This window comes from Nicotiana sylvestris, chromosome 4 (assembly GCF_000393655.2).
Source record: "Nicotiana sylvestris chromosome 4, ASM39365v2, whole genome shotgun sequence".
NCBI lineage: Eukaryota > Viridiplantae > Streptophyta > Magnoliopsida > Solanales > Solanaceae > Nicotiana > Nicotiana sylvestris.
Window position 1 is genome coordinate 93,206,527 of NC_091060.1, and position 14,492 is coordinate 93,221,018.

The 14,492-nt window shown below is 35.9% G+C and overlaps 3 protein-coding genes across 3 annotated transcripts; all 3 read left to right on the plus strand.

Moving 5' to 3' along the window:
- The first annotated feature begins 6,096 nt into the window (after positions 1 to 6,096).
- On the plus strand, positions 6,097 to 7,690 carry LOC138889847 (uncharacterized). The gene is made up of 2 exons (XM_070173184.1): positions 6,097 to 6,778; positions 7,311 to 7,690. Exons 1-2 carry the CDS (start codon positions 6,097 to 6,099, stop codon positions 7,688 to 7,690), a joined length of 1,062 nt encoding a protein of 353 aa, XP_070029285.1.
- Positions 7,691 to 8,024: 334 nt separating this feature from the next.
- Positions 8,025 to 9,877, plus strand: LOC138889848 (uncharacterized). Its single transcript, XM_070173185.1, has 5 exons — positions 8,025 to 8,196; positions 8,330 to 8,479; positions 8,535 to 8,676; positions 8,788 to 9,144; positions 9,769 to 9,877. Exons 1-5 carry the CDS (start codon positions 8,025 to 8,027, stop codon positions 9,875 to 9,877), a joined length of 930 nt encoding a protein of 309 aa, XP_070029286.1.
- Positions 9,878 to 9,909: 32 nt separating this feature from the next.
- LOC138889849 (uncharacterized) lies at positions 9,910 to 11,429 on the plus strand. The gene is made up of 4 exons (XM_070173186.1): positions 9,910 to 9,961; positions 10,021 to 10,265; positions 10,354 to 10,854; positions 10,956 to 11,429. Exons 1-4 carry the CDS (start codon positions 9,910 to 9,912, stop codon positions 11,427 to 11,429), a joined length of 1,272 nt encoding a protein of 423 aa, XP_070029287.1.
- The last annotated feature ends 3,063 nt before the right edge of the window (positions 11,430 to 14,492 follow it).

Consider the following 14,492-nt stretch of genomic DNA (forward strand, 5'->3'; position numbering starts at 1 on the left):
CGGATCCTGATATTCCGTCCTTCTCTTAAACCATATTTGTTAACTCACATAGGGCATGACTTAGATCGGTGTGGCCAATTGTACATACCTCTATTACTGTTAAAGGTAACTCATAATGCTTATATCTCTCTTCCTGCATGGTAAATAATGATAATCTTCACTAACTGGGTACCTCGTACCCTTCTTCATCTTGCTTCTTTTGCTTGTTGAATTTTGTATCTATCTTTTGAATCTCTCATTGCCTTTTACCATAGGGGTGGATAGATATTCTTGCCTTAAGTCTCCTTATCAAGAGATTTATACGTCTTAGTGCACACATGATCTACTGAAGACCTTATATTTATCCATCATAGGAATGATGCAAATTCGAGTTCCTCTTACTCAACTCTTCCACAACCACATTCAATATCTTAACAACTGTCTTTCTAGATGTAGGCATTGTCGTATTATGAATAAGATAGAGTTTAGGAAATTGAGTTCTTACAACTGAGCTCTACAACATGATCTAGAGTAAGAAGAAAGAGTGATAGTCCTAAATGCCCTGTAGCCTCCTGCTTATAAGTGTGGTGCACAACACACCCAAAAATAAGACTCTACTATACACGGCTCGTAGACTCTCTAGGATAGAACTACTCTGATACCACTTCTGTCATGCCCCAAACATGGGGGAGGGGGGAGAGATCGCCACCCGGTGCCTCACTTATCCTTGCGTACCAACTTGCGACTAAGGGACTCTGAACATATAATGTCATACTTTGGCCGTGGGGCCACATTGCAAGACAGTTGCAAAGCAAAATATAAAACTGGATGGAAACTGACATTGACAAAACATTAATATAAAGCTAGGCCGACAAGGCCGTCATAACTACTAAAGCTGGCAAACCAACGAAATATACATATAAGGCCTACAAGCCCAACATACTGCACTAACTGACATGATATATCTATAAGCCTCTACTGATGGATGTACTGTGATCGGAATAGAACCTCGACCTACCCATAATATATAAACATATATATACAAGATGTACATAAAATACTAGACCCGACAATTCCGAAGGATGTGGAGCTTACTGATCAAGCTGAACTCGGGCAACACCTACTGAGGAGGTCTACCCATCTATCTTTCTAAACCTACATGCATGAAATGCAGTGTCCCCGGCAAAAGGAATGTCAGTAAGAAATAATATACCGATTATGTAAGTCAAAAAAATAACTAAAAGCTAAAAGTGAACTGATAATTTAATAACTGAAAGTAATTGGGAGCGAAAGATAATCTGAAAATATGCTTACCAGCTGATACTGACTCAACTCTTCCAATATAGTAAGTAAAATAGCCGTCCGACCTTATAAGGCTCGGTAAATATATATAACTGCTCTGCCGTAGTAGGCTCACTCATAGGCGCTCGACCATACTAGGCTCTGTATCTCGGCCATGTTAGACTCACTTATAGGCGCTCGGCCACATGAAGCTCAGTATATAACTTACCATCTGATCAGAGGTTTCCCAATAGGAGCCTGCCCATCGATTATAGCTCGATGGTAGTGAAAATACTGTAATATTGTATATATAGATTCTCTGCTCTCTTGACTGGAAGAAGACAATGCTCAATTGAATATGAAGTCCTGACAAGGGAGAATACTGTAACTTATGAGACTAGGATAATGTATATAAATTCGGAAGTATGAACTTCTCTTTATGCCTCGTTATCAAACATATGTAATTACAAAATCATGCCAAAATGGAGGAAAGGTTTATCCTTAACATACCTAAGCCGATTCTCTTTACAATCCCTCTAATACACGCCAATTGCGACAAAACACGTAACGACGAATCAAAGTAGGGAAAAATCCATATGATATTCTTGAGAAAGATTGCATTGTACTTCCTTAGAATCAAAAAATCACACGTTTCTAAGTATTAAGTAGTCCTGTATAAGATTTAATTCTAGCAAATCACGTATGTAATTTATATGGAATTATATACGATTTTGACAATTCACCAGCTCTAACCATTGTCAAATCACATATGAAATCTTTCTGAAATATATGCTTGCATGTTCTAATCTTAAGGGGATAGGTAAACATTATCTTGCATGTGTTGAGAGAAATGGATATTATTATGCAGACTTTTATCAGAAAGCTAAAAAGAATGTGAATCACTTTGTATGGTTTAACAATGTGACACCTTGTTACATAGTATATGAGTCACTTATTGTATTTATTATCCACTTCATGGGCTGCCACGTTAGTGCATTTAACCTTATCCAAATAATTCACATTTTCCTTAATTAACTCATTAATACCCCCACTAATTCAATAATTAACCAATTACCCACATAATTAAGAATTATCTTAAATTACTTAAAATACTACTTACTCTTTAACTCACTTTATACACCTTACTATCATGGTCATATGGTATCTTGTATGGTACTAGTCCATAAATATCGAGTATTGTAGCCCGGACCGTATTTTATCCCAAATTGTCAAACTTCGACGAAACTCATTTTCTTCGATTTGCTTACCCACTCACCTTCACGAATTTACTTATACCTTGTTTGAACTAGCATAATACTTATAATCCCAAAATAATCTCATTCCCGAGCTTACGTCGATTAACTTACGACAAAACTTTAACGTACAAAAATACGGGATGTAACATCTCATTTCCAAACTTTCATCAATTTATTTTTAGCTTACTTTCACGTACGGAAATATGGGGTATAACAGTTAATTTCAAAAAAAATCTTTGTCTAATATATGCCCCTTCAATGAAGAGGCCTTTGGATATTGATACGGCAAGGAGTGAGTTGTATTTTCTTTGTTCAAAGTGTCATAATTGTTCAGAGTTGAGTCCATCCACTACTTCAATTTCTAGTTTGCCTCATTCCTGTTTTTCCATTCCTAATAACAATGCTAGCAAGAAAAAAAGATCAAGCTCATTCATTTCACTCATTGTCAACTGTAAATGAGTCATCTCATCCATTGAGCAATGTAAATAGTATCCATTCATGCAATAAAACTGATCATTTTACTGTGAATTCTTCTCTTATATATTTTGCATCTTCTAGAAATAATGTTGACTACTTGTGACATAATAAGCTAGATCATGTTCCCTTTGTATAAATGAGAAAAATATCTACTATACCAGCCAATTTTGCTCCTAAACGATCCTTTATTTTTTCAATCTGCCATATGGCCAGACAGACAAGGTTACCATTCCCTAAAAGGACCACTTCATCCACCAAAATTCATGAATTACTCTATGTAGACCTATGGGTACCCTACCATATATCCACACATGATAATTACAGAAACTTCCTTACCATGGTTGATGATTTTAGTAGGTCAACCTGGACTTACCTCTTAAGCTGCAAAAGCAACACATTTTATGCCATTAAAGCTTTCATGTCTATGATTGAAAATCAGTTTAGTACCTTAGTTAAGACCAATAGATCTGATAATGATCTAGAATTTGTCAACAATGAAACCATGACATACTCCTAAAATAAGGCATAGTACATCAGAAAACGTGTCCATACACACAATAACAAAATGGTGTGGTAGAAAGAAAACAAAAATACCTACTTGAAACAGTAAGGGCCTTACTTTAAAAATCCAAACTACCTATAAGATACTGGGGGGAATGCATTCTAACAGCCACCTATATGATAAACAGGCTCCCATCCACTGTTCTTAATAACAAAATCCCTTTTGAACTCTTGTACAACAAAAAGTCCAAATATTCACAACTTAAGAGTTTTGGTTGCTTATGCTATCCTTGTACATTAAAGACTCACAAAGACATGTTTGAACTAAGAGTCACACCCCATGTATTTGTAGGTTATCCCTTTGATACAAAGGATTACAAGGTCCTAGACTTGATCACAAAGAGAATACATATATCTAGAGATGTAGTGTTCCATAAAAATATTTTTCCTTTTGAAGTTTCACTTGAACATTCCAGCTTTACTTTTGTATTGCATCTGATGAATTCTAATCCATCTTGTTCCCATTCTACTTCTAGGACTTCAAATGATTGTAGCATATATGATAAGGATGCATCAATTTCTGTCACTAGTAGATCTGTACCAAATAATGCTACACCTTTTTCTCCACCTAGTTCAAAAACACCTAATCAGGATATGTCAAGTTCACACATGTCTCCAGAAACCAACCCTGTTTCTCAGTTATCCACACAAGTATAGTCCATTGAATCTCAAGTCATTAAGTCTAACGGTCTTCAAACAAATCCCTTAGAACCTAGAAGATCAGGAAGAACACATAACACCCATGCACACCTCAAAAAATCTATGTACACTTTGCCAAACCTTCAACATCATAACACAGAACCAGAACACTACACTATTCCCAAACCATTCAATGCATTCTACAACAACAAACAACATATTTTTTTCAATGTCTTGCATTTTGGAAGTCAACAATTACTTAGAAATATTTTACATGATTGTGAGCCATCTTCTTATGAGGAGGCATCTATGAATCCTGCATGGCAAATGGAAATGATACAGGAATTTGAAGCTTTATATTCTAAGCATACTTGGGATTTAGTTAAATTACATGCGGAATAGAAAGTTATAGGTTGTAAATGGGTATACAAGATCAAACACAAGGCAGATGGAAGTGTAGAACGATTCAAGGAAGGACTTATAGTAAAGGGATACACACAAGAAGCACGAATTGATTATACAGAAATCATTTCACTAGTGGTGAAGATGACCACGGTCAGAACACTAATGAACATTGCAGTAAAGAGAGGGTGGGATCTTTATCAACTAGATGTGAACAATGCATTTCTACATAGGGATCTATATGAAGAAGTATACATGGAGATTCCACAATGTCGAATTGTACCTAATAGAAATCTAGTGTGCAAACTTAGGAAGTCATTATATGGTCTAAAACAAGCTAGCAGACAATGGTATGATAAGTTGACAGAGTCCCTGTATTCTAGGGGTTTCAAACATTCAGCTAGTGATTACTCCTTGTTTTACAAGAAATAGGGGAACTCATTAGTCTTTGTGGTTGTATATGTAGATCATGTGGTTCTTACTAGCACTAACTTGAAGAAAATTAAAGAATTGAAGGCTTTCTTTCAAAATCAATTCATGATAAAGGATCTTTGGAAGTTACACTACTTCTTGGGGCTAGAGATGTTGTACAAGGATGATGGAGTACTGATTTGCCAGAGAAAGTTTACTATGGACCTACTAAAGGAGTATGATTGCTTGACATACTCTACTGTTAGCTCTCCACTTGATTCTACTATTAAATTGAGGAGTGAAGAACGAACCTTGTTATCTGATCCAGGGTATTATAGGAAGCTAGTTGGGAAATTGAACTTCCTACAAACACAAGACTGGATATAGCCTATAGTGTCCAACATTTGAGTCAATTTATGCAGGCACCAACAGAACCTCATCTAAAGGCTATTATACATGTTCTTAGATACTTGAAGAAAGATCCTACTTTGGGAATATTTCTGTCTAATGATCCCAGTTATGCCATCAATGTATATTGTGATTTGGATTGGGTTGCTTGCCCTGATTCAAGGAATCTGTGATTGGGTACATTGTGTTGTTTGGGGATAGCCCTATTAGTTGGAAGTCAAATAAACAAACCACTGTCTCATTATCTTCTGCAGAAGCAGAGTATAGGTCAATCAGAAAAATTGTTGGTGAATTGGTATGTATAAAAGAGATTGTTAGAAGAACTGACAGTTATGTGCATCAATCCCAAAATTATGTTTTGTGATAGTCAAATAGTTGTTCATATTGCAAGGAACCCAGTATTCCATGAGAGTGAGGACAAAGCATATCGAAGTGGATTGCCACTTTATGCGAAACAAGATACAGAATGAGCTAGTCACACTACATCACATTTTCACCTCTACCCAATTGGCTGATATCCCGACAAAGGCACTTATAGGGGTTAAACATTCTGATCTTCTCAGCAAGTTGGATATGAGTAGACAGAAATGGATATGCATTGAAGGGAGCCGTGCAAATTGGGGCCTACAATATGCAACATGTTTTTATCTTAAAGGGAGCCGTGCAAATTGGGGCCTACAATATGCAACATGTTTTTATCGATTTTGACCTTGAAGAAGATCACAGAAATGTTAAAGCTAGATCTTTTTTGACAATATGTGACATGCAAATGAAATTACAAAAGTGGACGCCTAATTTCAAGCCAGAAATAAAATCTACTCTTGCTCCTGTTTGGATCAATCTCCCAGATCTGAAATGGCACTACTTTGAGTGGGATGCGTTTTGTCGAATTGTGGAACCAATAGGTATCCCAATCATTATGGATAAAGCCACTATTTCCAAAACAAGACCTACCACGGCCAAAATCAAGATTGAAATTGATGTCACCAAAACTTTGCTTCATGAAGTGCAGATTGATATTATGAATGAAAACGGCCAAATGGAATCCATCATCCAGAAAGTTGAGTATGAAGCTATCCCTGAATATTGCAGTCACTGTAAAATGCTAGGGCATAGTGACCTAAAATGCAGAATTCTTCATCTGGATTTACGACAAGGTGTTATAAATGCTGCAAAAAAAGTGAATGAGAGTGCTAAAGGAAAGGAGAAGGAGTGTACTGATGTCCAAGGAAAAGGGTCTAATGAAATACAAGTGGATGGAAACAAAGTAGCCAAATCAATTGTAAAAACACAAGGAGATGCATCTATGGATAGGGATAATTCTGAGCAAGAAGAAGGATGGAAAACTGTGATCAATGGAAAAGGTACGAAAAAAGGCATGAATAAAGCAAATGGACATATGAATGTCTCAGACGTACCGACCAGCAGTGGCTCAAAGGACTAATCAATTAAAGACAATAAAGAGAGAATGCAAAAAGAAGAATATTGATACCTCTATTCCTAAGGAGCCCCAACAGATGAATGATCAAACTATGTGTCCTATAGAGGTAGAAGTACAGAAGATGGAGACAACTGTAAGGAAACCAAATATTATAAAGACCAAGAGACAAAATAAAAATACTCTCTTTACAAAAACTGGTCCACCTTATGAAAGAAAATGGAAGAAAGAAGCAAGAGAAGTTGGCAAGAATTTATCCAAACCTGAGACCAACGATAATAGCCTCTCTTCTGTATTAGCTAATATAACAGTTGAAATATAAGGGAATAAGGATTTGGTTATGCAAGAGGTGACGTATCATGTTAGGCCACCAGAGGTTACAATCAAAGATCCAAATAGTAAGTGTATAGATAGAGGAATAATGAATTGTTTTTCTCAGGGATGAAGTCCCTTGGCAGGAGGTCTTCAAACTCTAGAAACTACCCAGGCGAGAAGTAAAGAGTATGAAGAAAAATCTTTGGTTCACGAAAGAAACCCCAATAATGGTACTAACTTGGTTGATGAGTACTCATATTTTGAATCTGATTCAGAAGTAGAAGTGGAGGAAACTTACCTATCAAATGAAATTGAATCAAAATCTGATAGTGAAATGCCTCATTTAACCAATATGAACAATTGTTTGGGAGACAACACTGGTAAAGTACTTTCTCAGGACCACCAAATGGTCACTGATCAAAACAATCTATCACCAAGAGGAGTTAACAGTGGATCTACTATTTTGCCCAAAATGGGGTTAGAAAATATTCATCATAGGCCTAACTCTCCTGAATTCCAATGATTAACACTTTATCATGGAATATTAGGAGTGTTAGAACACAAAGTGCTTTTGAAAGGCTCAAGACTCTTAAAAATGAATACAATATCACTTTCATTTCCTTGCAAGAACCTTTTGTCGAAGCAGAGAAGATGAACACTTATATGAGGCACCTGGGTATGCAAGGTTGCTATGCTAATCTCAATAACAAGATTTGGCTATTTTGGTCAAATGAGTTTGATATTGTTATTCTTGAAGACTCGGAACAAGTGACATGCAAAGCCTCACACATTGGCTCCTATAAGGTTTTTATATCTCGGTGGTATATGCTAAGTGCAGAACTACCCTAAGAAGAGACATGTGGAGTGAGCTGTGTAATATTTCTAATAGAATTATTGGTCCTTGGGCTATCATTGGAGATTTCAATATCATAGCTGATTCTGAAGAGAAGAGTGGTGGTTCTCATTATAGGATTAACAAAAGCTTTGACTTCCTGCAATGCTTATCAGAATGTAGGATGCAAGATGCAGGTTTTGTGGGGAATAAATTCACTTGGTGCAATAATAGAGGGGCCACCTGATACTATTTGGAAAAGGCTCGATAGAATGGTATTCAATTCTGAATAGTTTGACTTATATAATGGAACCATTGTTAATCGTTTAGCTAGTGCATGTTCTGATCATGTTCCTCTGTTAGCACAGTTTAAATCTACTTCTGGCCAGTTTGTGAGGTATTTTAAATTCCTCAATTTCTGGACTGATCATGAAGGATTCATGGAAGTCATTAACAATATTTGGGATGATGCATGCTTTGGTAATCCCATGTGGAATCTGCACCATAAGCTAAAGTTAACTGCCTCCAAACTTAGCACATGGTCCAGAGAAATATTTGGAGATATCCATGAAGAGCATAAAAGACTATGAGTTGATTAGGCTTGAAGGTTTAATGATCTCTGATAATGATGGAGCTGGAAGGTCCAATCTCAACAAAACTAGAGCAGACTATATAAAGTATCTTAAAATCCAAGATGCTATTCTTAGACAGAAAACAAGGGCGAAGTGGTTCACTGAAGGCGATTCTAACTCGGCTTAATTTCATAATGTCATTAAGAACAAGCGAAGGAGATTGAGCATCAACAAGATTCAGGATGAGAATTATCAATGGGTAGAAGGGACTAAAGAGGTATCTGAAGCCACTATTAGATACTTTCAGGGTATCTTCTGTGAAGATCCTGAAGTTAATAATTACTCCGACCTTCATGACATTGACCCCATGATCACAGAGGAGGTCAACAATGATTTTATTGCACTCCCGAATGAAGAGGAGATAAAGAATTGCGTCTTCTCCATGGATCCAGATAGTGCTCCTGGGCCTGATGGTTTTACTGCTAAATTTTTTCAAGTAGCCTGGACAAAAGTTGCACCTACCGTCACGATGGCATTGAAATCTATTTTCTGTGGGGCTAATCTTCCTAAGTGGTATACCCACACATGTATTGTTCTGTTACCCAAGGTTGCCTCACCTCAGCACTTTAGTGACATTAGACCCATTAGTCTATGCAATATTGTTAGCAAGATTTTTGCTAAACTTCTTAATGGCAGACTATCTAAAATACTGCCTAACATCATTAGTGGGAACCAAAGTGGCTTTGTTAAAGGGAGATCTTCAACTGAGAACATACTCCTTGCCCAAGAAATCATCTGAGATATTGACAAGCCTAATCGATACGGTAATGTGGTGCTCAAACTTGATATGGCCAAAGACTATGATAGAGTTTCATGGCCATACTTATGCAATCTGATGAGAAGAATGGGGTTTAATGAAGTATGGATAGATATCATATTCATACATGTCTCTAGTAATTGGTATTCCTTACTTGTTAATGGTAATAGACAAGGCTTCTTTTAGTCCAAGAGAGGACTTAGGCAAGGAGATCCCATTTCCCCCTCCCTTTTTATAATTTGTGCTGAATTTCTTTCAAGAAAATTACAAAAGGTCGCTATTCATAATGAGTTCATTGGATTCAGTATGAATAAGAGGGGACCTCAAATTAATCACTTAACTTTTGCTGATGATATTATTCTTTTTTCCAATGGATGCAGGAAATCATTGGAGTTACTAATGGAAGCCCTGGCAACATATGAAAAAGTTTCAGGACAATTGGTGAATAAGCAAGAATCTTGTGTTGTTTTGGCACCAATTCATCTTTAGATTCAGTTAAGAGAATTAAGGAGATTACTGGAATGGAGCATAAGGAGTTTCCTATAAAATATCTTGGTTGCCCCTTGTATGTTGGTAGGAAAAAAATAGACATCTTCTCTAAGTTGGTCACTAAAGTGTTGCGAAAATTTCAGGTTGGCATACCAAATTTTTATCCACTAGTGGCAGAGCTATTCTAATTAGACATGTTTTGTTAGCCCTTCCAGTCCATCTTCTAGCAGCCATTCACCCTCCTAAAGGAGTCTTGAACCAAATAGAAAGAATGTTGGCCAGGTTCTTCTGGGGAAATTCAGAAGAGAAGAAAAGATTTCATTGGGCTTCATGGGACAAGCTTTGCATGCCATACGCTGAAGGAGGAGATAATTTTAGGAAGTTGCAGGTGTAACGCATTCACAGTAAAGCAATGGTGGAATTTAAGGACTAGTGACTCTCTGTGGAAGAATTTCCTAATGGTCAAATATTGTCAGAGGTCACACCCTTTAATTAAGCAATGGTATTCTGGGAACTCACATTCCTTGAATGCTATGTGCAAGATTAAGAGGGAAGTAGATATGCACATATTATGGAAGATTGGCAAAGGAGACATTGCATTTTGGTTTGATAATTGGACCAACTTAGGTCCATTGTGTAATTTTCTTCCAGAAGGTAGAAATCCGAGGAACATTATGCTCTCTGATGTTATAGTTAATGATCAGTCGTGGTGGGGTGGTTGGGATTGTCTATTACCTGACCATGTTATGGGTACAATTGAAGCTATGCAGATTAGGTTGAGGCCATCGGTTCAAGATACTCTTGTGTGGACTGTCAATGAGAAAGGAGTATTCTCCGTAGCCTCAACTTGGAATATATTCAGGAAAGTAAAAAGACAATCTTGGATTGATTCCAAGACATGGCAAAAACAGGTGCCCTTCAAGATGTGTTTTACTGTCTGGAGAGCATTGAGAGATAGATTGCCGACTGACGCTAGGGTTCTTAGGATGGGACTCTCTAGCACTTCTCGGTGTTGTTGTTGCATAAATCCTGTAAATAAAACTATAGATCGTCTTTTTGTTCGGGATCCTTTGCACAGAATATATCGAGGATTATGTGTGGTGCTAAGGGAATTCCCTTTACAAGGGTGTCTTTTCGAATGTTACTAGTCAATTGGTGGAAAACAAAGACAAAGAATCCCGTTGAAGCATACTTGATAAACTGTTTACCAATCGTCACAGCATGGAAAATTTGGAAAGCTAGATGTGGAGTTAAATATGGCTCTGAAAGACTCAATGTGAGGAGGACCACGTCCCTTATTTGTTTCTCCATTTTACAGATAATTAACAGCCAGTTCCCAAAATTCAATACCAAACCTATTTGGAGCAGTATATGCCATCTATTCAACATTAATATTGGATTCAAGAAGACCATCATTACCAAGTGGAACAAACCTCCAGCATTTTTTGTGAAATTAAACTCAGATGGAAGCTGTAAGAATGGTTTATGTGGAGGAGGAGGAGTTATAAGGGACAATTTGGGATGCTTGATTGTTGCGTTCACTATTATTTAAGCCCTGGAACTACCAATTGGGCAAAAGCACAGTCAGTGTTGTTTGGCATTAAATGGTGTATTAACAATGGTTTACATTGTATCTTGGTAGAGACTGATTCAAAACTATTGGTGGATTGCCTTAATGGAACAATTGTGTCCCGTGGAGGATTTCAGATGATATTAGTGAGCTTAGAAGTATAAGGGAACAAAGAGTTTTTAATTTGAATCACTGCTTCAGAGAAAACAACCAAGTTGCGGATAAATTAGCTTCTTTAAGCCATGAGTCTTTACAAAATCAACTGTTCCATAATTTTGATGAACTACCAAGGTAGGTCAGGGGCATAATGAACATGGACAAGTGGAGCTTATCTGCTTTTCGAATTGTTGATAAAAGAAGAACATATATTACCTTTGAGCCACCATGAGTTTTAGATTCATGAATAGAATGTTATTTTTATTTTTATTGGTATGTTTTTGTTAGGGTTGGAAACTTTGTTTGATAACTCGTACAAACTAAAGTATCCAATACCCATGAGTTTTCTTCTACTCAGCTCTCACAACATTGCAAGTTCTATCTTCATGTCAGATAAGGGTGTTTGTGGATTATACACTCCACCCTCAAACCAATGTACTCTATTTGGATGGATGAATAAGAAATGCCAGTTATTCCAAAAAAAAAAAAAAGTTCCAAAACTTGGGGAGGGGGGGGGGGGGCATATTGAGAATGGTTAATGTAATATTTATGTGCATATCAGTTGCGTAGACTTAGTTGTGTAGTTAATTAGTCAATATTGGTCAATGCAGTTGAATCAGTGAGAGTGACAGTTTTGTAATTAGGATATTTTTCTATTTTTTTGTTACAGCTTTATATATATATATATATATATTTCTATTTTTTTGTTACAGCTTTATATATATATATAGACTTTATAGAAATGGAAATACAGAGTTCATTTCCCCAATTCCTCTATCATCTAGAACCTTCTCTCACAAGCTCAGCTGGGTTCATCAATGGAGACACTTCGATGGTTCTGATCTAAATACATCAACTTGAAATTAACTTTTAGTACTTCACTACCGATCTGAATGCTTCATATATTTTGAAACCAAAAAAACCTGGATGCTTCCATAATACTAATAGTAGATATTAAGCTTAGAAGTCACCTTTCAAGTCAGCAAACTCTGAGATTTCAAAGAGGAAAAATAAAAAACTAACTCCAATATTAGTTTAATCTCCTGAAAAGTTGCACCATTATATGCTGAGATTTATTGCTCAATGGTGCCATATAGTGGGAATCAAAGAGAGCGGTTATGGCAGAGTATTTTTGGAATTGAAAATGAGAGAATGTGGAATAAGGATAAGTCATTGGGTATTACAAGTTTGTTAACAGCTTGTTTGGATGATTGTTAGCCACTGTATCATATCGTATTATTACTTTAAATACAATGTCTGTTTTGATTGTTATTTAAATTTTATTATATCGTATCGTTAAATCCGTCGTTATGTAACGACGAAATGTGCCACTTTATGTAATGATCGATTTGGTGTGGTCGCGTCGTTACCTTGTCTTTTTCTCTCAATCTCACCCTTATTATTATTAAATTATTTTATTTTATCATTTACCTTACCTTTTTATATAGTAGTTTTACCATATATCATAATTTTTTTTAATAATATTGCAAGTTTATTCTTTATATTGCTGGTGCATGATATCATGAAACGATGACAAACGACACAATCTATCCAAACATTGTATTTATCAAACGATACAATACAGTACGATACGATACATTATGAAACGATGCGTAACAACCATCCAAACAAGGTGTAAATAAGAAGTTAATATAGGCCTTCCAATGTCATGCATTTTTTAATTTTAACTAATTAGGAACTCCAATACATGTACCATACTGAAATAAAAAGCCAAGTTACTAGAGGTCGGGTGAACCTAGCAGTAAAACAACGTATTATCCACGAAACTTAAATTGACCTTTTTTTTTTCCTTTTGTTTACTCTATGTTGTTTTTTCCCCTTCAACATTTTCTATTGATCATGTAACTTTCCTTTTTTTTCCTCCAAAAGACGATACTTAATCTTGAGTTAAACAAAGCAAGAGTATATTTTCAGCTTTTCTTCCACTAAAATTTGTCAAAAGATCCGCTTAAATTTCATTCAAAAGCAGAAGTATCTAAACCTTTTTTTTTTATAATCTTTTTCTTAATGATGAGTAAAGCGGTCACGTTAAGATGCCTAATAAAACGTATCCATTTCAAGTAAGAACAGTTAGTATATTATGCTGAAAAAGCAAAAGAGATGCCATATATATATGTCCTCTCTTTTCCACTGCCACTTCTATATATCCTCTCGTTTATAATTTCCACTCAATCTATATATACCCTTCAAGATTTCTTTTCTCTTTTAAATCTTAATGTTTCCAACATGGCGGGGCAAGGTGGGGAGTGGAATAAGTATTCTGGTTTTGAATGATGATGAAAGGGCAAAAATGAAAAGAAAAGAAAAGAAAAAAAACAGAAGGAAAAAGGAGGGAACATTGAGCTGAAAGATGAATAGAGTTAATGTTATTCTTTTTCCATTGTTATTTAATAATACAGAGATCATCAATTAATCCCCAATTCTTGCCTAATAACATTACTAAAGAGTTTAAAAGGAGCTAAAGAATAATTCAAGACGCAATACTACTAAATGAATCTATACACTTAAATAAACTATTTCTGAAAAATATTTAGCATGCTTGTCGCATTTGAGTCGGGTATCAAAATAGTTATGGTTCGCTTAAAGAAGAATATGTTCACCAGGTGAGGGGTGGGTGGAGCTAGAAAATAAGTTACGGGTTCAATCGAGCATAGTAATTTTAGTCTAAACTTTGTATTTCTATTAAAAAATATATTAAATATTTACAAAAATTAAATTTATAACCCATAAAGTTTAAATGTTGATTCCACGTGTGGTCACGGCCATCTACTTTTGTATTGTGACGCTAACACTGCTGCAAAAGAAGCCAGCAAAAGAAAGTTATTTTCTATATATATATCACATGTAATCAAGATTGGCTGCACCTTT

Excerpts from the sequence above, each read along its gene's own strand:
- LOC138889848 (XM_070173185.1), top strand. The coding sequence starts at position 8,025 with ATGTGGAGTGAGCTGTGTAATATTTCTAATAGAATTATTGGTCCTTGG. Across the intron at positions 8,480-8,534 it reads TTGGGATGATGCATGCTTTG|CACATGGTCCAGAGAAATAT; the intron begins GTAATCCCATGT and ends CTCCAAACTTAG. Across the intron at positions 9,145-9,768 it reads GGGGCTAATCTTCCTAAGTG|GAAATCATTGGAGTTACTAA; the intron begins GTATACCCACAC and ends CAATGGATGCAG.
- LOC138889847 (XM_070173184.1), top strand. The coding sequence starts at position 6,097 with ATGCAACATGTTTTTATCGATTTTGACCTTGAAGAAGATCACAGAAAT. Across the intron at positions 6,779-7,310 it reads AACTGTGATCAATGGAAAAG|GAGGTCTTCAAACTCTAGAA; the intron begins GTACGAAAAAAG and ends GTCCCTTGGCAG.
- LOC138889849 (XM_070173186.1), top strand. The coding sequence starts at position 9,910 with ATGGAGCATAAGGAGTTTCCTATAAAATATCTTGGTTGCCCCTTGTAT. Across the intron at positions 10,266-10,353 it reads ATAATTTTAGGAAGTTGCAG|AGGTCACACCCTTTAATTAA; the intron begins GTGTAACGCATT and ends AAATATTGTCAG. Across the intron at positions 10,855-10,955 it reads GATTGCCGACTGACGCTAGG|AATATATCGAGGATTATGTG; the intron begins GTTCTTAGGATG and ends TCCTTTGCACAG.